This window comes from Carassius auratus, chromosome 42, assembly GCF_003368295.1.
Source record: "Carassius auratus strain Wakin chromosome 42, ASM336829v1, whole genome shotgun sequence".
NCBI lineage: Eukaryota > Metazoa > Chordata > Actinopteri > Cypriniformes > Cyprinidae > Carassius > Carassius auratus.
This window is the reverse complement of record NC_039284.1, coordinates 14,899,370-14,923,118: the sequence shown is the minus strand read 5'-3', so window position 1 is coordinate 14,923,118 and position 23,749 is coordinate 14,899,370. Positions and strand designations below refer to the sequence as shown.

Genomic DNA, 23,749 nt, shown 5'->3' with positions numbered 1-23,749 from the left:
ATAAACCAGCCGACCCGCAATACTTCATCACACACTACAAAAGCCAGTGAGTCATGTCTGACTGGCTCTGTGTCTCTTCCTGATACTTGACTGGCAAAGCTGATTGCTCATTTATTTAATCTGACTGTCTTTGCCCTGTAGACATGGGCAACTACTGCATTACATTGTTTCGAACTTGGGGGTTCAGTGAGTTCTGATTGGCTGCTGGGTGGATGAGTGTGTTCTGATTGGTTGCTGGGGAGATGAGTGTGTCCTGATTGGCTGCTGGGTGGATGAGTGTGTTCTGATTGGCTGCTGGGTGGATGAGTGTGTTCTGATTGGTTGCTGGGGAGATGAGTGTGTCCTGATTGGCTGCTGGGTGGATGAGTGTGTTCTGATTGGTTGCTGGGGAGATGAGTGTGTCCTGATTGGCTGCTGGGTGGATGAGTGTGTTCTGATTGGCTGCTGGGTGGATGAGTGTGTTCTGATTGGTTGCTGGGGAGATGAGTGTGTCCTGATTGGCTGCTGGGTGGATGAGTGTGTTCTGATTGGTTGCTGGGGAGACGAGTGTGTCCTGATTGGTTTAAATTAGGTTTTCATCCTTATAGTTTTTGCAGGTTTTGTGACAAATCTTCAGAGGAGCAGCAGAGATCAGAGTGGGTGAGAGGCGGCATACAGAAACACAGAGAGAGCGGGTACAGTGGATGAGATTCGGATAGGTACACACATAAACACATCATATACATGCATTCTTGTACACCTGAATACATGTTAATAACATCCACTGTTCGTCTCTCTTTCACACAGGTTTAATCTTAGTGGATCTGATGTCCTGGCTTCACAATAAATCTGAAATATTAATTCAAATTTAATACTGTCCGATTTAACTTGATTATCACTATCTTGGCCTTTTGCAGACAAATTTATATGTGTTTGCTAAGCATCACAAAAATTATGGATCTTATAGGGTTAGTGATTTGAACAAAGCCTTAACACTCTGAAAGGCATGATTTGGTTTAAAACATTTTTTGTTATTGTGGTTGAAAGTCTTTTCACTTTTCTTCAGAAAGTGTAAAAATTCTATTTGGATATCAACTGTTGAGCAACATAATTATTGATGTTAGACTGAATGCAAGATCAGGAAGTGTTGTTTAAACATGGTTATTTATAGGGGTCATATGAGGTTGCTAAAAAGAACATTATTTGGTGTATTTGGTGTAATAAAATGTGTTTATAATTTAAGGTTAAAAAACACATTATTTTCAACATACTGTACATCCATTACACTATAAACTGTCTAAAGCTGTTACTGTACAAGCACAGTAAACTATTCTACAAAAAATATAATTGCACTACTGTTATTTTGCATATAATTGTTAAACAATACTTTTGCACACTCATTCAACTGTATTTATTACTGTTCTCAAGTTCCTGCTATTCATAATCTATATATAATCCTTCTTTGCTCTGTTCATAATGTACATACAATCCCTACATTACATTCATATTTATATTCTGTATATACTCTGATCAATATTGTATATAGCAACTCCACTGTATATTCTGTATATCATAAGCTTTACTTACTCTGCACTTTTATGTATATATAACACTATATTCTTGCACTTCTGGTTAGATGCTAACTGCATTTCATTAGCTCTGTACTTGTACTCTGCATAATGACAATAAAGTTGAATCTAATCTAATCTAATCTAATTATAGTTACTCTTCTACGCCCGCCTTTTGCCATTTTTAAAAAGCTCATCTGTCAGAACAGCTAGGTGTGCTCTGATTGGCCAGCTATCCAGTGTGTTGTGATTGGTCGAATGCCTCAAGTGTGTGACGGAAATGTTACGCCTCTCACCATACTGCAATGCTGTTGTTCTAACAAATAATGCTACCTATCAGATTATGCTACCAACACTGTATTTTTAATACTGTAAGGGTAGATTTAGGGTTCTGGGTAGGTGTACACATTAATAAAGCCTCACACCACATTAATATCATGCTGGAAGCAAAATCTGATAGGTAGAATTTTTTGCTGTCAAATTAGGCTACAATATGTTTTAATGGGAGGTAGCAAAATCTGACAGGGTAGCACAAATCGTCAGAACACTGTGTCCCAGTGTCCTGAAATGTTATCCTACCCGCCAGATTGTCCTATACCAGGGCTTACTGCACATGCACACATCTGTTTTCTCATGCTGAATAACAATATTTAATATTTGCATTAATGTCAAGGTAGGTTTAGGGTTGGGGTGGGTGTAGACTTTAATAAAACACAGTCTAATAGGTAGAAAAAAATATTTATTGTTGGTATCCTGTAGCTGTGTCCCATCTAGCTACAACTGCGAATATAACACATCATTACTGTTTTTGTATACCTTTAAGGGTAGGTTTAAAGTTGTGGTAGATGTAGACATTCATAAACCATAATTTTACAGTTAGCATTTTTAATGCAAGATAGCAAAACAGAACACCGGCCGGAGAAACAGGACAAAAACATTCAAACCCATTACATATAAGACATTTGTTGCATCCATTATTACAGATTATAATGACGTATAATGTCTTTTTACGTGCTGTGTTGCATTGTGCCGCGTAAATATAAAACCATGTCTGCGTTTATGATCGAAGAAATTACAAACAACAACACTGCTCTACACTGCTCAAAACTCGCGTTTGAATCATCAGTGGCAAATCTTTTAAATATGTAAACGTACTTACAGACTGCGAGGCATTGTAGTCTACTCTCCCAGGATCAGGAAACAGACTGGCAGGCAGCAACAGCGAGAATCTTAAGCTACACCTGCTTTCTTTGCGTGAACATGTGGGCGGCGTTATGCAAACCTTCCCACATCATGATGTAGACATGTGGGGGGGTGTTTAAACGAGGTGTTTTAGGGGGGCGTGGCAGAGTCTTAACTTTTATAAATAATAGCACTTTTAATCTTTGTAACACTCCAAAGAAAAAAGGAATACTTGAAATCAAGTCATATGACCCCTTTAAACAACAGATTGTGTATAAAAAATATTCACACTCGTATACACATTGTAATGCATAAACCGATACACACAGATATGCAAAACTTATGTACACAATGCCAAGAAAGGAGGCACCAAATGAAAGCTCAGCTGGCTGGCATATGGTCACAGTTATGCTGCCTGCTTAGGTTGGTGTGTGTAACCCTCTCTCTCTCATCTCAGGGCCAGTGTTCACTCTCCCACACAAGCAGATCATTCATTATCCTTAATTATCCTTATGAGAAAGATAATAAGGACTGATTAAATAAAGGAACATTGGTCTTTTTAGCCAGTGTTTAACACCAAAAAGTGACTCGAGTGCTTGTCTCTAAGTGGTTTGATGGCTGCAGAGGTGTTGAGGTTGAGGTAAATTGAGTTGTTTGATCATTAAACAATCAAGCATTAATATTATTATGGTTCGTACATGATTTGAACAAAACACAACATAAGTATAAAATAATATTTTATGTTTGATTCACCATTTGCAGTATATGGACATAAAGGACACCTCAAATTTGCCTGGTAAAAAAAATTAATCTCATATTTTGTGACCAAAATATCAGAGAGACGATAAGCAACCATTTAGGGCTCAGTGGTAGATCATTGCATTAGCAGCGCAAAATGTTGTGGGTTTGATTCCCAGGGGACATATGTTAGGTAAACATTTTTAGCCTGAATGCACTGAATGTAACTAGTTTTGGATAAAAGTGTCTGCTAAATGCATACATTTTATTTTTTTATTTAATTTAGCAATGCACCAGCAACCACTTAGCAACACCCTGGCAACATTTTAGCATCAGATGCACATTTAAGAATCTCACCTATTTTATGAATACTATGAATTCGGACACACTACATGGCGCACATACTGTGTTTCTCATAGTATATAGTTCGGAAGTAGGCATATTCTGACATATATGTGTATAAATAGGCATATTCTGACATGCATGCCATATTCTTAAGTAAATCTGAAAATTTAGTTCTCACACTGCGGATTTCTAGCCGTGCAAATACACTTTTAATGGCTTACGGAGTAAAACCAACCAACTGGCATATACACCATGCAAACATGCCCTACTTCTGAGCAAAATCATACCCGCTGGACCATGATAGCCCCTCCTCTCATGCTGACACACAGTCACAATGGCTCGGATTACATTTCTGACACCAGATGACTTCTGCTGAGATCTGGCAGTGACAGATATTACTGTGAGCGCCAGTAACACGGCTATGAAGTTTAAGCGCCGCAGATGCGGTCCAGTGCTCATTCATGGCTTGCTATGCGGCTGACCTTGGGAGAATGGCGTTAACGTAAACTAGCAGTAAGCTGCTAAATGATTAAGCACCGAGACTATGTTCTCTTCGTCAATCCTGGACTGTGTCAGAGCACTCAAACACTCTGCAGATAGTTGCTGCTTGACGAACCAGGGTTAATAGCTATGCCACGGTCTCTGAGACAGACTATTAGAGAGATTATTAGATATGTTCTGTGCTGTTTTTACTTGTACCTTTTTACATTGTTTTATTTTCTGTCAGGCCAATTTGAATTGTTATTCATGTCAAAACACAAACGTTGTTCTGCACCAAAGTTTAATAGATGTTGTTAGGTGTTTGTTCAAATCACAATCCAGAAAAAAGTATGAGCAACTGTAATAGTAATGCTTGTTTTAGTAACACCACAAATAGTAAGTTTTAATGAAAGGCAGAGTCTGTTTACCTCAAAATAGCAACACTTCAGCAGCCATCAAACCACTTTTTTGATCAATTGTTCAAGAGTCAACACAACTCATCCCACCGTACGCAAATGTGCACGGCTCTGGTGTCTTTGAAACAGCCATGTTTCACTATGAAAAGCATTGCTTTATTCTCATCTGCCAACCACAAGTTATTTTGCTTTGCTCAAAGTATGCACTCCATCTGAAATGTACTTGGCTGTTTGTAGACGTGAATTAAAAATCTATTTACAAACTGAAAACTAGCTTTTTTAAAGACACCTGATCCATGCACATTTGCGTATGCATGATTGGTTTGGAGATCTTGGCAGAGACACACACTTCCTGTCAAAGGTTGTGCCAAAACACTTGTTTCAGATTCTTCGCAGAAGTAATGACAGACTCGTACCATTATGTAAATATTTTAACAGAAGGGTTTGAGACTCTCTTTCGGGGAGAGTTGAGAAGTGACAGGAGATGGAGAAAAGAGTTTAACCAGCATAATGATGGATGGATGAAGGAAGAAAAGGGAAAAGAGGAGGAAAGGGCAATGAAAACACACTTCTTGACTAGAATGAGTGAGTTGGCAGATGTGACTGGAATAGAAACATAGCTAAATTTAAGACATTGGAGGGAACGAATGAACAAGTTAGGAACATGTAAATTAGAGAGCAGTGGTTTCTCCAGATGAACTCTATGATTCAAAACAATTATTAAATTCTTGAACTTATGCATTTGGGAAAAAAAGAGTTTTGACATGATCTTCTGTAGAACACAAAAGGTGAGTTTTTATGTTTTTATTTTTTTAAGAATGTCTTGTATTCATTAAGTAACATTAATAAAAATGCACCTTAAAAGTATCAGAAATTGGTCCATTTGATTTTGTTATATTGCAAGTCTGAAGCCAAATTGCTATTCACTGAAAATCTTTTCCTAGATTTCCCATCATAATCAATAAAGTCGTCTTAACTGCAGTGGAGACACCTTCTTTTCCTATGGCAGGTGTGATCTAGTTTGCTTTGCATTGTGTCGCGTGGCTCGCTTGCGGTGTTAATTAGGTGTTAAACACTATTTCCATTTTTGCAGCATCACCCAACCCACAAACCTGCTGGATCCATTACAGTCTTTGCTCTGGGACCTCATAATTTACACATTAAGCGCTGCTCTCTCTCGGTCTTTCTCCCAAAACATGTACCCGGGCCTTTTATGGATTGTCCCCTCACTACAATTCTTTCCCTGATGTTTCTCTTCGGTCCGCACGCCTCCTCTCTGACTTTCGCACATTGAGTCCTTCAAGCTTCAGACGAGAGAGAACATTTACTTCTATTAGTGCTAACTTGGCTAGCTCTTCCCATCTGTCTCAGATCATGTCAGCGTTGTTCCACAGCCAAACATTTAGGATTCTTAGAGTCCGACAAGACATGAATCATTAAAACATATTTGGCAAACTCATTGGTTATTTAATAAGATAATATTTGGTTTCACCAACACACATCGCTGTAATTGCAGCATCAAGTTTCTTATAAACAGTAGACACACATCACTCACCAACAAAAATGGCTGAGCCCTGCTCTTAATTAAAAATACACAGCACATAGTAATGTAGTTGTGACGCATAAAAAGTTGTGCAGTTTCACAGCTCTTCACAGTTGAATTTTACAAATGATAAATCTTAAAATCATTAAACCCTGTAATTATTGAAGAGAGTCCTGTGTTTGAGGATTGCAGTAATGGTCTGGCCAACAATAAATGCCTTCTAATAATAGCAACAGTCACTTATACTTAAGCAGTATTTTATAAGTTCATGTTCATGTTTCCTGAGCCATTGTTTCCTCACCTTAAAGTCATTCCAAACCTGTTTTGCTTCATGCAGATTGTAAATGAAAATATTTTATGAGAGTGAGCAAATGATAGCAGAGAATTCATTTTGGCTATTGTTTTTAAAGAGCAGGTCAAATGGGTTTTTGAAAAATATCTCTTTTGCAGTTTATAACATAGCTATCTTTAAATGAAAATAATCTGCAAAGTTGTCAATCAAAAATGTGCGTGATAAAGATATTGTCTCTCAAAAGAGAGTCGACTCTTCACAAGTCGTAATATTTTCGAATCTTTTGCATGTTACGTCACTGGGTAAAACATTTGAATAATCTCCGAACAGAATCTGACCTGCCCACAAACACTTACACTATTGGTGTGTTAGCACTTGCTATTAGCACTTGGCTAATGTACCCACCATTCTTGTTTTAAGTGTTCACAGTTTAGCAGCTAAACTTTAGCTGTGTGTACGATTCACTTGCATACGTGTTTCTGTATTATGTCATTATAATAAGAACGGATTGGAGGACTATATTATTGTTTTATTTGAAGGTACTTTGTCAATGGTAGCGCTGGCTAACTGGCTCATGGACTCCTCTCTGTGCCAATCACAAAAGGTTTGGCCAACTGACCAATCAGAGCAGAGTAGGCTTATGAAAGGGAGGGGTTTTCTCCAAACTTGCTAGGAACTAATCATTTGGAACCATTGGCAAATTACTCTAATATTAAATGTATATTTTGAGAAAATTACAATGTTTTCTGACCTTAGATGCATTTAAACCTGTTGTAGGGAACTCCAACACAATATTAGATTTTAAAATACCATATGGCATGCTCTTTTTAAACTTGACCTTTCATTCAGCTTTCCAATCAGACATAATTTGATATTAATGTTTTTAATTAGAGCAACTTGCAGTTGCTTTCATTGCCCCATTAAACATCCTGGGGTTACTTAAGTGCCATTTTTGGGGACCCAGTACCTCATTGGTACACTCCAGTTCATCCTTGGGATTGAACCTGCAACCCTTGCAGTAACACCTCAGATGCTTAAAGTGGAAATGTGTAGCGTCCACACCAAAGAATTACAAAATTGGTTAAAACAATTGGCTACGAAAACAAACTGCAACTCTGTTTGCAGAAAATACATACTTCAGATAAAATAAGTAGAATACCATGACCCACAGGTGCAAGGATCAAGGTTGTTCACTCATAACCTTCATAATCATAGTCCATTTCAGCCCTCTCATATTCGAACTCCGCCCCCTCGTAGCCTTCATACCCCTTCCCCCTCACAGATTAGCTCCTCCCTTTCATACTCCAGACCCCCATCGTCATAACCAAGCCCCGCCTCCTCAAAAAATGCACATCTGTCATTATTTTGTGGTCCGTTTTCATCCCCATTTGGGGTTGTTGATGCAACAGACTCATTTGTTACCTTCTCCTTAGCAGTTGCCAGGTTAAGGGCGGAGTTCATTCGGAGTTTCTTGAGTATTCCGTGAATGACCGGACTAGCTGCCGCTGCCGCCACGACCGCCGCCTCCTCTGCGTCCTTCTCCGCTTGTTCTTTTGCCTCTTTCCTTCTCCCTCTAGCCTGCAACACCTCCTCAGCGCCCTCTCCGACTATAAGCACCTCCTCCCTTACACGCGGTGGCTCCTTTACAGGGTTGTGGTCGTAGGAGAAAAGTCGCAGCGCTGATAGATGATGCAAGTTTGGGAACTGTGATATCCGATTGCGATCCATGTCCAGAATCTCCAGCTGCTCCATCTTTAGGAGCACTCGCGGAAACTCCTGAAAGCGGTTTCCATACAGCCAGAGTCCTCTCAGGGACTCCATGCGCCATAGGTCCGAGGGAAGCATGCGCAGACGGTTGTCCCCAATCTGTAGTGAGCGTAAATTGGGAAGGTCGTACAACTGCTTGGGGAATCGCTGGAAGTAGTTGCTCTCCACCCAGAGGCAACGCAAGTTCTGCAGGTTCCTCACTTCTGGTGGGAGGCTTATCAGCCGGTTGCTTCCCAGGTAAAGACACGTGAGATTCGTCAGCTGGCACACCGACAGAGGAACGTCAACAAGCTTATTGAAGTCAAGCCCCAGGGTACGCAAACCATGCAGCCGCATGATACCCTTAGGGACGTTGCGGAGACGGTTTCCACAGACGTAAAGCTTCTCCAGGTACTCCAGGTTCAGGACTTGACGAGGAAGGCGACGGAACTTGTAGTAGCTCAGGTCCAACACTCGATCTCCGCTCTCCAAGAGCTTGTGGACTCCGAACGGTAGCTCCTCATCCTCCATGACCTCGACTTCTCCTTTTTTAGCAGTTTTCTCCTTGTTTCCTTTATCTCCCTTCATCTCCTTTTCCTCTCCTTCGTCTTGGGCCTCTTTCCGGGACGAGTTGCCCATGCCCTCTGCCGGCTAGCCCGGCACTTGTCTGTGTGTGTGGTGAGAGTGTCTTTCAGGACGGGGTAAGAGGGTGAGGCGGTCTGTGGGGCTGGCCCCCCCTCCCTGTGTCACTTTCACTCAGTAGGATTGACCCGTCAGTGACAGAGCCAGCACAGCGACACATGATGCTCTGACTACAGGCGGCTTCCCCTCAGTCCAACGTCAGCAAACAAAGCAGCGATACCCGCAAGGAGCCATTCTATGTGTTTGTGTCAATTGCTTTGTGCACGCTTTATAAAATTATATGCATTAGAAGAGATAACAATAATAATAATATTAACAGTAGTAGTTGTTAAAAATAAATATAACTGTTACAGGAAGAAAGCTTGATTAAACTCAGTTAAGAGATGAGTGTCGAAGTAGCTGCCAACATTTGCATATTGATCACGTACCGTTTTCATAGTTCATTAGTTATTTATTTAGTGTATAATAAGCATTAATTGACTCACATTACAGTCACAAACTTTCCCAGCGCGTTTCAGTAGCATGTCAGGTTTGATTGTGTGAGCGCCGGTGCTGAGCGTCTCTCTGCCGACACACACAGCTCTTGTCCCGGCCGCAGTGTCTCGCGCTCTCGCGCTCTCGCTTTGACCTGGCCGACGGCAATGTGAACCGAGCCGATGATACGAACTGTACCTCCGGATTGCGTGGTCCTAAATCACACAGAAATCCTCTGAGATGTCAGTTTGAAGTTTCCAGAAGCGCAAGACACGATGTCTGTATTTCTTTCCAACGTTGTGCGTTTTAAGCCGCCTAGCGTCTCTCTCTCTCTCTCTCGGTGTGGAGTTTGCGTAAAGCGTTGCCATGGACCGTCTCTCTCCCCTAGCAACCGAAACAGGGACGTGAGAGTTACACAAAATATGTCACGTGGCCCGAGTGGAGAGAGGCGGTCAAATTCCTCTATTCCAAGCTCACGTTATGCAATGCAAACGTATTTGTTATTGTTACATTATATTATTGTTAAATAAGGTCTGTGAAATATGTATTATTTTTATTTATCAACATTAAACGTTCTTTAAAAACTTGATCGTGATGAAACTTTTCATTTTTTATTTGTTTTTATAATTCATAATGGTTTTAAATATTCTTTAATATATTAAAATACCTATAATTATGCACATATAATTTTTATTTATTTACATGCGTATTGAATTGTTTACGTTTATTTACATGTAGGCTACACACTGGCTATTTATATATATATATATATATATATATATATATATATATATATATATATATATATATATATATATATATATATTAAAAGCTTACATTTCATTTTTATAAAAGAGATATATTGTTATGAAAAACAATACAAATAAGAGACAAAAAAAAGTTGTTTGGTGCTATAAATAAACTGTAGGCACGAATCTAAAGTAAAAATGTTGATGTCAGCAAATCAACTGCAATTCAACTTTCTGCTCTGAATGTGCATAATATCTACACAAAATAAATAAACAAACAAATGTACTGTATTTTAACGGTGGCACAGTGAGGACAAACTGGCGAAGGCTGAGCAAAAACCTAATTTTAGTGAGATGATTCACACTCAGCTGAAAATAACAAAAAACCACATCTGAATGAAGTCCACTCATGGACCGGCTTCCAAGTCATACATCGCCTGTTCAGAATGTAATATACTATAAACTATTGATCTTTAACTCATTATATGACTGTTATTAGATTTTTTTTTTTTTTTTGGAATAGATTTATGTCATAGATATGTGTCTTCTTATTTTTTGTGGTGTTGCATGTACTGAAGTGTCTAAATGACTCTGCCCTATATAAGTGTTTTTCTGCTGAAGTGTTGTTGTAATGCATCAAAGTTCATCCTTGATGTTCCACGGTGTCAGAGCAGCACAAACCCCCGTCGTGCATGGCCAGCTCATTTCATAGACCTCTGAACCTGATGCTGAGTGCTGAGATTCAGGTCAGAAATCAGGCTATACCACCTGCCTTTAAGATTTTCATTCATTATGAGATGATATCCTCATTTGAAATCTTCATATTAATTTTCTAACTCATTCACAACAAAGTCAAGTCGTCTTTTATGATGCCTGTCCATTATTAAATGGTGGCAACTCACAAGGTGGGTTTTCCATGAGGTTTTGGTAACATTTATTCATTTTATAACCACATTTCATGTTTTAGGGCTCAAAAAGGATTTTTACTGGGGCAATATAAGTTTAATGATGTTTATGAAGAGCTCAAAACTGGGAGTTGAATCCATTGGAAGTAGTCGGTTTCTTCACAGACTTTTGACTCAATGTTAAAAAGTCACTTTTGTTGTGTTTGAAGGGGATAAACACTTCCTAATTGTGCACAAATTGTACTAAATATCTCCCATCTTCTGCCTGCATGATTTTATGAATTTATGAAGGTCATGGCTGTTGTAACCATTACAACTGTTTTTATGATGTATGCATTATAACCAATAAAAACAATGTCTAAATCACTTTTAGAAATCAGAAAGAAGTCTGCGATTGATTACTTAGTAACCTAGCAATTACGTCTGATAAAACATTTGATAAAAGAATTTTGATCTAAAGGGAAAGTAAAGCTGCAGCCACAAAATGTTATTTTATGCATCTCTGTGCATGCAAATTAGCATTTATGATCATGTAGGCCTAATCATCTTATCTTATTTTATTATAGGCTTTATCAGAGAAAAAAAATATTCACAGATGTTAATAAAACTAGTGAATACAAATTGTGATAGATGGTAAAATGCAGCTGTATAGAAAATAAACAGGTTCAGAATAAGTCACTGTTTTCTTTTGCATGGAAAAGACCAAAGTTTTCATTTGAGATGTTTAACAGTAAGATCGGTCATGAATGTGTGCTTATATCACGTGCTAATAAGCATAGAGAATTTTCTTGTCTATGCAAAAGTTTCTTCCCATGCAACCTAATGAATAGTTAAATGTTTCCCCTTCTTTTTTAATAAAAAGTTGTGCGATACCTCTTTTATTTAGCCTTCTCAATGCTACCTTACATCTAATTCCATTCCTTGTAAATTCTACTCCATCTACACACCACAACTGTATATACAAATTCTGTCTGTTTCTGTTTATATTTATTAATGTATATTTCTTATTATCTGTGTGTTGTTGTTGTCTCTCTGTACTGGAAGCTTCTGTCACCAGAACAACTTCCTTTAATGTATATAATAAAGCTCTTTCTCATTCTGATTCTGATTCTGAATTCATATTGGATCAAATGAATTGGAAGGAACTTAAAATGTACAATATTAGCAACGTTTTGGGCATGACAGTGTTACATATAGTGACTGATGTTCATAAATTATATAATCTTGATGCCAACCTATTAAATAGCTTTTCAATTCAATTTATGTCACTGAAATTTTGCTCACTTTCACTATGCATGGTAATGTACATTTCTTATAAACAATACGAGGTTTTTAATGTAGCGTTTTTACATTATGTTTCAGTTAAAATCACTGATGTTGGTTTAGTATGATGTCATTCTTCCTGCTGGATGTGAGACTCGAACCCAAGTAACTCTTCTTTATCTCCTCCGCGCGCTCCCCTCCCTTCCAAAGTGCTCTCTCTCTTCCTATTGGCTGATCGTCCGCGAGACTGGCGCAGAGACGCGCGCTGATTGGCCGGTGGCACTCGAATGATCAGTTCGGAACTCTGCAGAAGTACAAGTGATGAAGAGTGACGCTTCTCTTTCTCATCACACACTACCATAAGAGTGTGTGATCAAAGTGTCGCAGAGAGGGTGAGTGAATTATTGAATGTTTAACCTAAGTGCGTTTTCTGTCTTTCTTTCTTCTCGTGTATTGTAACAGAAAGGATGCTTACATGCATTGACACGTTCATTTTCTTTGAATGAAAAGAAAAGATGCCTTTTCATTTTCAATGCAATATTTAACAGTTTATTCATCTGAAATGTTCAAATAAGCAGTTCTGAAGATTTAAGAGTTGATTTTTGTTTTGCATGTTAGTTTGTCATGCAAATTGAAAAAAGAAAAGAAAAAAATGTAACAGATGTGACTTAAAGCAAAGCGATGAAGCGAGAAAAATCTTTCGGTACGTGTATTTCAGCACGAGCCTTTCTGGGTTCCTTTGCATAATTAATGAGGCTATGTGGGCATTCACTGTCTCATTCCTAAACACAATAATACATTAGGTAATGTTTTTTTTTTTTACTTGAACAAAGATGCTTTCAGTGTGGATATCAACTTGTCATCATGCCTGAACATTGGGCTGTGTCTCAAAACCTATTAGAGCTCCCTACCTAGTCAGCTTTTTGTGCATCATTTTTGGAAGTTAGGGATTTTTTTTATTTATTTTTTTTACAACAATGTTGAATTGTTCTTTATTTATTATTTTTAAATTGTGCATAATGGCAGAAGTGAACATCAAATGCAATTTGTTGCATGCTTTTTCAAGCGAGTCAAACTGTTCTTAGAAACTTTCATAAAAATTCTGAAATATTTAATTGAGTTAAATGGTCTTACAGTGCAAAGTAAGCATCAGTCAGTCAGCGTTTGATCAGTGATGGGCGGCGGAGGACAGCAGACGGACCGGATCACCGGTACCAACGGGAGGTTGGGCACTTACACCTGGGAGGAGGTGCAGAAACACACGAAGTCTGGAGATCAGTGGATCGTGGTGGAAAGACAGGTTTATAATGTGAGCCAGTGGGTGAAGAGACACCCCGGAGGACTGAGGATCATCGGACACTATGCTGGAGAAGATGCTACGGTAAAACACTCGACATCAGTACATTTACAGTACATTTAACACGGGAGAATTTTATATATATCACATTACTGCACAACAATGGATGTGTCTCGTAGCCTCGTGAGATAGGCATCCTTTTGTTTTCTTTATGGTTAAAAAATTGTGCTAAAATCTTTCTATTATATCTAAGTGTAGACTAGATTACTGCAAAACAGGCTCTAAATCAACCAAGACAACATGTTGTGCATCATGACCCAAAATGCTATATAATGTATACATTTTTACTCTCTAATATTGTATAAACAAAAAAAGGCTCATGCACTACTGAGCTGCCTTGACCTTTGGTTAAAATGTTCAATAAAATGTCCTTTTCCGCCATGGAATTAAAAAAAATATATAGCGAATTTTTTTTCACAATTCAGAATTCTTTCTCGGAATTCTGAAAAAATAAAAAATCTGAATTATGAGATATACTTAATAACTCACAATTGAAATGTAATTATGATAATTAACAATTGGGAATGTATAATCTGCAGTTGTGAGGTATAAACTTGAAACCGCGAGAAAAAGGGCTGAATTTCGAAACACAAAATATTGTGATTACCTCTTATATTTTTTTGTTTTGTGGCAAGAAAAAAAAAAAAAAAAAAACTGAATTTAGAGAAAAAAGTCAGAATTGTGAGATGCAAATTAGATTTGTGAGGAAAAAAGTCAAACGTTTACTCAATGGCATGAAACAAAGTCCAAATTTTGGAAAAAAAGTTGCAATTCCCGTGCATTCGTTCTGTGGCGGAAATGTGCTTCCATAGATTATGGCCAAACCTACTTTATAAAGTACGTTTGGCAAAGTCAAAACCAAAATTTGTATGCATTATACAAAAAATTCATGAAATTGTGAATAATTAATCATACAAATACTAATACGCATAAACATTCAAATATAGTAAATGTAAGAAGTTATGCAGCATGTCTAGGTACTGTACGAGGCTTATTAAAGCAGCTGTTTGTTTCAGTGTTGTTGGGATTGATTCAGATAAGAATAAAATAATGATTATCAGTGTGGTATTTCTTTGATCTGGTGTAACAGGAGGCGTTTACGGCGTTTCATCCAGACCTTCAGCTGGTGAGGAAATACATGAAGCCGCTGTTAATCGGGGAGCTGGAGGCGTCTGAACCCAGTCAAGACTGCCAGAAAAACGTGAGTGTCGAGACATAACCTAAACCTACACAGAATAGATGAATAAAACATGCCATCAGTCCATTTAATATGGATTTTCTTAAAATATCTGGATGGTAAATGGTAAATGGACTGCATTTATATAGCGCTTTCAACAGACCACATGGCCATCCAAAGCGCTTTACATAATATACATGGATGATGCATATTAATATGTATGATGAATTACTAGAAAAAGACAAATAAATATTTGAAGTCAGAAATTATAAGGGTGCCAGTCCTTTGAATTTAGAGTAAGGAAGGCGTGCCAAATCTAAAATATTAAAAAAAAATTATATAGTACTTTTAGTAAATAAAGTATTTGATTTTTTTAAACTGGATAATGTGCATCTAATTTAGACAGCAGTTCCGAGTTTTCTGAGCATCACAAATTTGACAATCAAAATGACATCTAGTTGAATTTCCATCAATCTGTTGCCCTTCTGGTTAAGATGCACGCATTAAATTCAGAATTCAGTTAATGAGCGGGAAACTGGATCACAGGAAGTTGAGTTGAAATTCAAATTTGGATGACGGGAATTTACTGAATTACAATTCAAAGAAACTTATCAGGTAAAGGATTCTGGGAAATGATTGCATCTTCAAATGCCAAGTCATTTTTAGCTTTTTAACATTTTTAAATAAGTCTGTCAAACAGTCAGTCTTAGTTCAACTGATGAACTTCCCTTTTCTAAAAATGCTTTTTTTTTTTTTTTGTGCTGTTAAATGAAATATTATGTCGCACATGCACACACACACACACATATATACAGTATATATTCAGAGTTTATATCTTTAATTCAGATTTTTTTTAATCTCAGATTTGTGAGGGGAAAAAAAGAGAATTACAACAAAAATTTAGAATTATGAGATATTAAGTTTTAAATACTTATTTTTATTATTATTTAGTTGCAGAAATTAGCTTTTATATATACATCTTGTGATTTTCCTTATCTCTACAAGTGTCTTCTTAGTGAATAAATGTTAATGTATTTCATTTTCAATTTAAATTGTGCTTTTTTTATTCAAATTCGACATCATCTTCATGGAAAAGTCCAAAGTTTTTCATTTGAGATGTTTAACAGAAAGAGCGGTCACGAATGTGTGCTTATATCACGTGCTAATAAGAGAATTTTCTTGTCTATGCAAAAAAGTTTCTTCCCATGCAACCTAATGAATAGTTAAATGTTTCCCCTTCTTTTTAATAAAAAGTTGTCCCAAACTGAGGAATTGTATTGCAGTTTAAAAGGCGTTCTCAATTCAATACTGCTGCACAATGGATGCAATCCCAGAAAACAGCTACTGTGTATTTTATGAGTTCTGGGTCATGATCTTCACATCACAGAATGACAGTCAGACGGTAATTCCTCTTCCCAGACACCCAAATAACAGCTTGTTGGCTTACGTAAGTGTGACATTAAAGCACAAAAAGCAATGAACCGCTCAGATTAACCTTTGTCCGAAGACACCAGTCACACAATTCAGCTTTCACTCCTCTACATTCACGCCCTAAAAATTCAGGTCATGCATCACTTCTGCATTTAAATGCGATTGTGCCCATAGAGGACTGTATTTGTTGTGATGTCACCTTCGTTTTCTCTCAGGCTGCTCTTGTGGAGGATTTCCGAGCCCTTCGCGAGCGTCTGGAGGCTGAGGGGTGTTTTAAAACCCAGCCCCTGTTTTTCATCCTGCATCTGGGTCACATCCTGCTCCTGGAGGTCATCGCCCTGATGCTGGTGTGGCACTTTGGAACCGGCTGGATCAACACGGCCGTCGTTGCTGTTTTAATGGCTACCGCACAGGTATAATGGACATGTTTCATATAATCGCGACAATGTTTAAAAAGAGCAGCAGAACTGGTAACCATAATCCAACGAGGAGGATTTTTTTCTTGTAAAGAGACTCAATCTTGATGCAAAAATACACTGAATGATAATTTTTTTGTTTGTTTTATGTCTACAGTCGCAGGCTGGATGGCTGCAGCATGACTTCGGTCATCTGTCCGTGTGTAAAACCTCTCGGTGGAATCACTTAGTGCACAAATTTGTCATCGGACACCTGAAGGTACCAACATATCCTGCCCAGTCTTCACTATAAGAAATGATCTCCCAGTTTCACGGACAAGGCTTAAGCCTAGTCCTAGACTAAAATGCATGCCTGGGCTGTTTTTACTGAAAGGAAACTGGACTGACCGATCGTTAAAATATATCAGTTCCATTGTTTCGTCTCAAGATGCACATCAGAATTTTTTTTCTTAGGCACGATAATAATAATTCCACCTGTAAAAAAAAGGTAGAGGTTAAGAGAGGCCTTTTAAAAGTTGAACTTAACACAGCAACTAAAAATCTCGCCACAAGTTATTAAAAAAACGATTTCAATGACATCGAGTCATTACGGTGTATTTTGCATTTGTAAAATCAAAAATGCAAAATCCTGAACAGTTAGTATCCACCTATACTATGCATCTCTCCCTTTGAGGTTAATGTTTATTGTACGCTGTCCCTGTTTCTTTAAATAAATAAAAAAATAAAAAAAGAAAAGGAGGCAGAATTTTGAGATGCAGTTTATGAGATGAGAGAGACACTGAAAAGACAAACCAATTACATCTGTTCATAACGATGGTATCCCGGTATTAAAAAGCAGAAACGCGTCAAGGCAAACACTAGCATGCACCTGGACAAGAAGGCTGAGTTTCGAGACACAAGTTTTTAAAAGTTGAAAAAGTTAAAAACACAGCGGGAGACATACAAAGACATTAGGGCTGTGAATCTTTGGCAAGGCAGCGATTCGATTCGATTACGATTCATAGGTTTTCGATTCGATTCAATTATAATTATATTAATAATATTAATTATATAATTATAATTATAATTATTTTTTTTTTTACAAGGAATTATCTTCTTTTTTTAATTACTTTTAATTAGCTGTAATAAATCGAATACACTGCTGGACAATAATCAATCATTTGTAATCGATATTTTTGTCGTAATGGCAATTTTATGATTGTTTTATATACTAGGCTACATTTAATTAGCAATTATTTAAATTTTCTGCACAGAATAAGGTAGAAAATATACTTTATAGTTTCTGTACTGTAATAAATGTCAATTAGCACTGCATCATTCATAAATTGTTTGTGGGGTTTTTTTTTGTTTCATCAGTTCATTTTGCTTTTATTCAGTTTAGCTGCAGATATAGCCTGGATCGCTTCTCTTTCAGTGCGAAAACGTCTTCATCTCTATTTAACTTTTCCTCTCCATCAGCGAATGATTCTGAGAGGAAACGCGCCAGATGTCTGTTTGCTAATGAAACAAACGCTACTTTCATGCATCTGATTATCAGATAAACCTCGCGCTCTTAATTCAAGGTCGTTGTTAATGCGGTGGTTAATTTTAAAAGTTTCCTTCGTATATTCGGTTAATCCGCATTGTTTAAACACATTTATCATTCAATGGATCTGTGCGTTTGATTTAGACACTTACATTTCTACTCCGTCCATGCAATAAATACAGCTTTCGATGGCTCCGGTAACTCTGTCGGTAAGATGCAGAGAGCCATTGACAAACTACAGAAAAGTAAAACTACTTCACGTTAGCATTACTGGCCACGAATCCTATAGATCACACGTCAGCAATCCTGTGACAGTCTCAGGCGGTAAACAGATACAGCGCGTGAAGGACAGATAAGAGGCACGATTCACGAACACTCTTCAAAGTCTCCATTAATTCGTGCGTGTAGTAATTTAATGTGTTTACATTTTGAAAGCATTGAATCGCTATAGAAATCGCGATTCATTCGATTCTTAGCATTTTGAATCGATTACTGTCCAAGATCGGCGATTCACGATTCAAAAATCATGTTTCAAGATCGATGCATATGAATCGACAGGGTTTGTAATCGATGCATCGAGAAAACGAGTGAATCGTTACATCCCGAAAAGACATCCATCTAGTGCAAGTTTACATAGACAACTATTACAAATCAGCGCAGTGAAGACAAAGCTAAAACATGTTCTGTGTGGACCACTTTTACAAACAGTCTCAGTTTAGGCTTTAGCGTGTCAGCAATTGTAACCTATTTTTTTGTTTTGTTTTTTTTGCAAAGTCATCCTAGCAGATGTAGGTATGTGATAGTATGTGATAGTATGTGTAGGTATGTGATAGTACCTCGACTTCATCCAGGATGTACAGTATAAACATGATTCATTTGTTTGAAAGAGGTGTTGTGCGACGTGTATTTTTTCCACACTGTGCCTTGTCTTTTTCAACAGAGATATGATGTAACTTCTCTACACAAAACTGGACTTGTAAACAATATGTTCAAAAAGATAAATATATATGTAAATATGATTAGCTCAATACCAAAAAAATAAAAATCTGATTACTCTGCATTTGGATACAGTTTGCCACATTGTTAGCTTAGCATCATGCTAATGACCATGTGCTGTCGCATGAGGAGTGCTGTTTGTATGTCCATGAAAGTTGCTACATATAAAACATCTAAATTTGTACGAGTTTCAGTTGGAGACCTGTTTTGGTCTGTTTGTGTGTCTGATGTTTCGGTGTTCCTCAGGGAGCGTCTGCGTGCTGGTGGAACCATCGCCACTTCCAGCATCACGCTAAACCCAACGTCTTCAAGAAGGACCCGGATGTCAACATGCTCAACGCGTTTGTGGTGGGAAAAGTGCAGCCTGTGGAGGTACAAACACACTATCCACATGATTCATGCATGAAGAAAATACCTGATCGGGTCTGATTGACTCGTTCTGTCTGTGTTTACTACAGTACGGCATTAAAAAGATCAAGCATCTGCCTTACAACCATCAGCACAAGTACTTCTTCTTCAGTAAGTCGGTTTATGGCTACAGGGATGTTTACCAAGTTCCTACTGGAATATATCATAATTCATATCATAACGGATCCTAATGAAAATGAATAACAATCAGATAAGATCTTCTTGATAAACTGAAGGTTTTCTGATTTGTACAGTTTGTTTTGAATGCATGTTTTCGTTTGCTTAATCCTCTATTAAACAAATATTGCTTAATTTTCATATAATTTATAATAATAATGTACCATTTATAATTAGAAAGTTTCATTTATGTAGAATTTACATAATATAATATAAATATATTTTATATAAGTGCCATTTATTTATATATTATTAAATATGTTATATAAAAATATTAATATATAATAATAATATTAAATTGCCCACACACATATAAAAATTCTCAGTGACCCAACAGAGCTGTACATAAAATTTGTAATACATTAAAATATACTGTAATATATATACACATACATACGTACATATATAAATTAAATTAAATGAATGCATTTAGCTGACTTACAGTAAATTCAGGCTATCAATTTTTACCTATCATATATATATATATATATATATATATATATATATATATATATATATATATATATATATATATTCAATAAAAATGTTAAATATAAATAATATCATATTGAACATATTCACCAAACTAAAAATGTTTTGCCATATATTAAACATTTGGCAATGTGTTATCATTAAAATAAATATTAAATATTAAAATAAGCTTTAAATGCCTGTTTATGTGCAGATTATGATTTTCACTCAAAATATCTCCATCCTGTATGACGACTTATAACCATGCTTGAGGTTTAACACATTTTTCTGTCGTTGTTTCTCAGTTGGACCGCCTTTGCTCATTCCGGTTTATTTCCAGTTCCAGATCTTTCACAATATGATCTTACATGGTCTTTGGGTGGTAGGTTTGGCTCTTGCCGTGTTAATGCAGCTGAATGTGATTTTACAGCACTTTCTCGTCCTTATCTTATCTTATCTCTTCTCGTCATATCTCTTTTAGGACCTCGCGTGGTGTATAAGTTACTACGTTCGATACTTCCTGTGTTACACACAGTTCTACGGAGTGTTTTGGGCGGTGATTCTGTTTAATTTCGTAAGGTAAAACAATCATTTCATCTACAACTTCTGCTTAAAATAAATTTAATTCCAATGTAATATTCCAAATGCATTCTCATTGGCTGAGAAGCAAAATACAACCACTTATAAAAAAATAACCATATATATTAGTTATTTGGACATTTACCATATAAGTATTTTTGGAAATGCCTTGGTATTGGAATATACGAAAAAGTCTACGGTTTTATTTTTACACACTGCTTTGTTTGTGCCAGAGAGAGAGAGAGCGGTGTGGGCGTGTCCTTCACTCTTCACTCTCTCATTGTCTGACTGCTCTAGTCTCCGCCCACTCCTCCTGCACCAATCAGAACGCTGGAGCATTGATTGCTCACAGCTGCTGGTGTGTAAGAGATCATAAAGCTGGCTCAGTGTTCCTCTGTTCTGTTTTTTGGACACCTATACCAAAAGTTTCCATGACAAATTTATTTCAAGAGAAATGAATGGAGACTTAATCTAAGTAGCTGATAAAGCATGTGTAATCTAGTGCATATCTTCATCTAAGTGCTCCTCGTTAGTGTTATTTTTTTCTAGCTGACTATTGAGATTTGGGCATGAATGGCTTTCCTGAGGTTCTGTCCTGTTGTTTACTAGCCATTTTATTCACATCTGTCCGCAGTTGAAAAGTGCATTAACTAAAAATGGCACTGACCAAAATGTAATCACAATAAAAGATGTAAAAAAAAATTTGAAATCAGTGTTTGCACAGTTGACATCTTTACCTGTTGTAGTTTATCCCATTTGTGTGCACCAAATAGACATTATCAAAATGCAACCTCGGAGAAGGGTTCGTTAAACATTACCATCCTCTACCGAACTCTTCAAGCCACAATTGAATATTTCTGGTTGCCCAAAATGTGGTGCATCACTAATTTCCACATTATATCTTCTTTAAATGTTCTGCAGGTTTCCTCCTGTTTTAAATAAGTATGTAAAATTGGGTAAAAACTACCCATATATCAAATTACCACCAGATACCCCACCAAAAAAGACTAAAGTATTTATTTTGAGAGAGAATATGTTGATTTGTATAAGAGCAGTATCATGTGAAGTGCTTTGATGCTATCAAAGCCATTCAATTAGTGTATGTTTACATGCCCTGCTCATTTCTGTCAATGGAAATGAATTCAATCTGATTTCAGATTCAGAAAGTCCCAAAACACCTCCCCCACACACACAATCTGATCAATTTCATTTGGTTTAAGCTCAATTGGATTGATTGAGGTGTTTGCAAGAAGGCTTTTCAATCTGATTGAGCCGTCAATCCATTTATCACATTATTAGGTTACATGTAAACATAGCTAATGGGTTACCTCGCCACCAATTGCTTTGGGTGACCTACAGTTGATATGTATTTTAGTGTAACACAATGTAATCGTGAGATCCTGGTTAGGGTACAGTCACATGATTGTGGTGTTCCTGTGGGCCGCAGGTTTATGGAGAGTCACTGGTTTGTTTGGGTGACCCAGATGAGCCACATCCCCATGAACATCGACTACGAGAAACACCAAGACTGGCTGAGCATGCAGGTGAACATTCTGAGCCGTCACAGTCTACTGGGTTTAAGTCATTCTTCCATACCCATTCTATGCTATTTCTGTCATCTAGTTGGTTGCAACCTGTAACATCGAGCAATCCCCCTTCAACGACTGGTTCAGCGGACACCTCAACTTTCAGATCGAGCACCAGTAAGAAATACAAAAGTGTGAAAATGGCTTCAGTTTATCTTCGGCATTTCACAACTCTGCCTTGTTCTTGTCCCAGTCTCTTTCCCACAATGCCTCGGCACAATTACTGGCGCGCCGCTCCACACGTGCGAGCGTTGTGTGACAAATACGGAGTCAAGTACCATGAGAAGACCTTGTACGGGGCCTTTGCCGACATCATCAGGTATGATGCACACCTAAAATCTCACGGCTCACCTTCAAAATTATTTTTGCTCTGAACCTTTCCTTAAATGAAACAACATTGACCACAAATCTAACAGTCTGCCTGGTTGGGGTCAGTTTGGCCAACACTTAATTTTTCAAACTGCTGTTTATACCGGTTTATTTTTTCATTAAATTTGGTGAAAATTTCTCATTTAGGGACATGAATGTGGATGCAAAGTTTTAACAGATGTATTTTAGAAAGGCTGCACAAATTTTATGACTTTGTGAACGGATTATGACTATGCTTTATTGTGATTTTTATTTTTGTGCAACCTCAGAAAACAGTCTTGTAATGCTTTTCATGGATTCTTATCCGTGGAATGCACCACTTTTGGTATTTTGCTGGTTAACTGACACGGACAAAATGCAATCAAAGCTTTTTTTTTTTATAATGTACTCTAATCTAATCAGACTTGTTACAGCCCTACTTTATTTACAAATGCATAGAAACCGATGTGGGTTACTTTTATCCCAAACATTCACTACCGTAAATATATCAAAACTTAATTTTTTATTAGTAATATGCATTGCTAAGAATTCATCTGGACAACTTTAAAGATGATTTTCTCATTATTTAGAATTTTTTTGCACGCTCAGATTCCAGATTTTCAAATAGTTGCATCTCTGCAAAATATTGTCCTCCTAGCAAACTTAACATCAATTGCAAGATCATTTATTCAGCTTTCAGATTATGCATAAATCTAAATTTAAAAGATTGGTTTTTTGTGGTCCAGGGTCACATTTATGAAGGATCTGTACTTATTTATATTTTGTGTGCATATCCTGGCAGATGTTTCAGCTCTAACTGTTCCTTTACTCTTCTCCTCAGGTCTTTGGAAAAATCTGGAGAACTCTGGCTGGATCGTACCTCAACAAATAAAAACCTCCACTTCTGTTTGCATTTAAAAAATAAATAAAAAGCTGAGCAGAATCCACCAATCAGA

At 37.2% G+C, this 23,749-nt stretch overlaps 1 protein-coding gene and 1 pseudogene across 1 annotated transcript; one reads left to right on the top strand and one right to left on the bottom strand.

The window, feature by feature from the left end:
- Positions 1 to 3,011: 3,011 nt before the first annotated feature.
- LOC113060803 (leucine-rich repeat-containing protein 10B-like) lies at positions 3,012 to 9,422 on the bottom strand (annotated as a pseudogene).
- Positions 9,423 to 12,559: 3,137 nt separating this feature from the next.
- LOC113060802 (fatty acid desaturase 2-like) lies at positions 12,560 to 23,737 on the top strand. The gene is made up of 13 exons (XM_026230003.1): positions 12,560 to 12,714; positions 13,459 to 13,703; positions 14,770 to 14,880; positions 16,503 to 16,700; positions 16,861 to 16,962; positions 19,471 to 19,596; positions 19,683 to 19,743; positions 20,586 to 20,662; positions 20,762 to 20,859; positions 22,307 to 22,403; positions 22,483 to 22,562; positions 22,639 to 22,764; positions 23,635 to 23,737. The coding sequence occupies exons 2-13, from the start codon at positions 13,497 to 13,499 to the stop codon at positions 23,720 to 23,722; spliced, it is 1,371 nt and encodes a 456-aa protein (XP_026085788.1). The 5' UTR covers positions 12,560 to 12,714; positions 13,459 to 13,496; the 3' UTR covers positions 23,723 to 23,737.
- The last annotated feature ends 12 nt before the right edge of the window (positions 23,738 to 23,749 follow it).

Excerpts from the sequence above, each read along its gene's own strand:
- LOC113060802 (XM_026230003.1), top strand. The coding sequence starts at position 13,497 with ATGGGCGGCGGAGGACAGCAGACGGACCGGATCACCGGTACCAACGGG. Across the intron at positions 16,701-16,860 it reads TTTTAATGGCTACCGCACAG|TCGCAGGCTGGATGGCTGCA; the intron begins GTATAATGGACA and ends TTATGTCTACAG. Across the intron at positions 22,765-23,634 it reads GCCTTTGCCGACATCATCAG|GTCTTTGGAAAAATCTGGAG; the intron begins GTATGATGCACA and ends TCTTCTCCTCAG.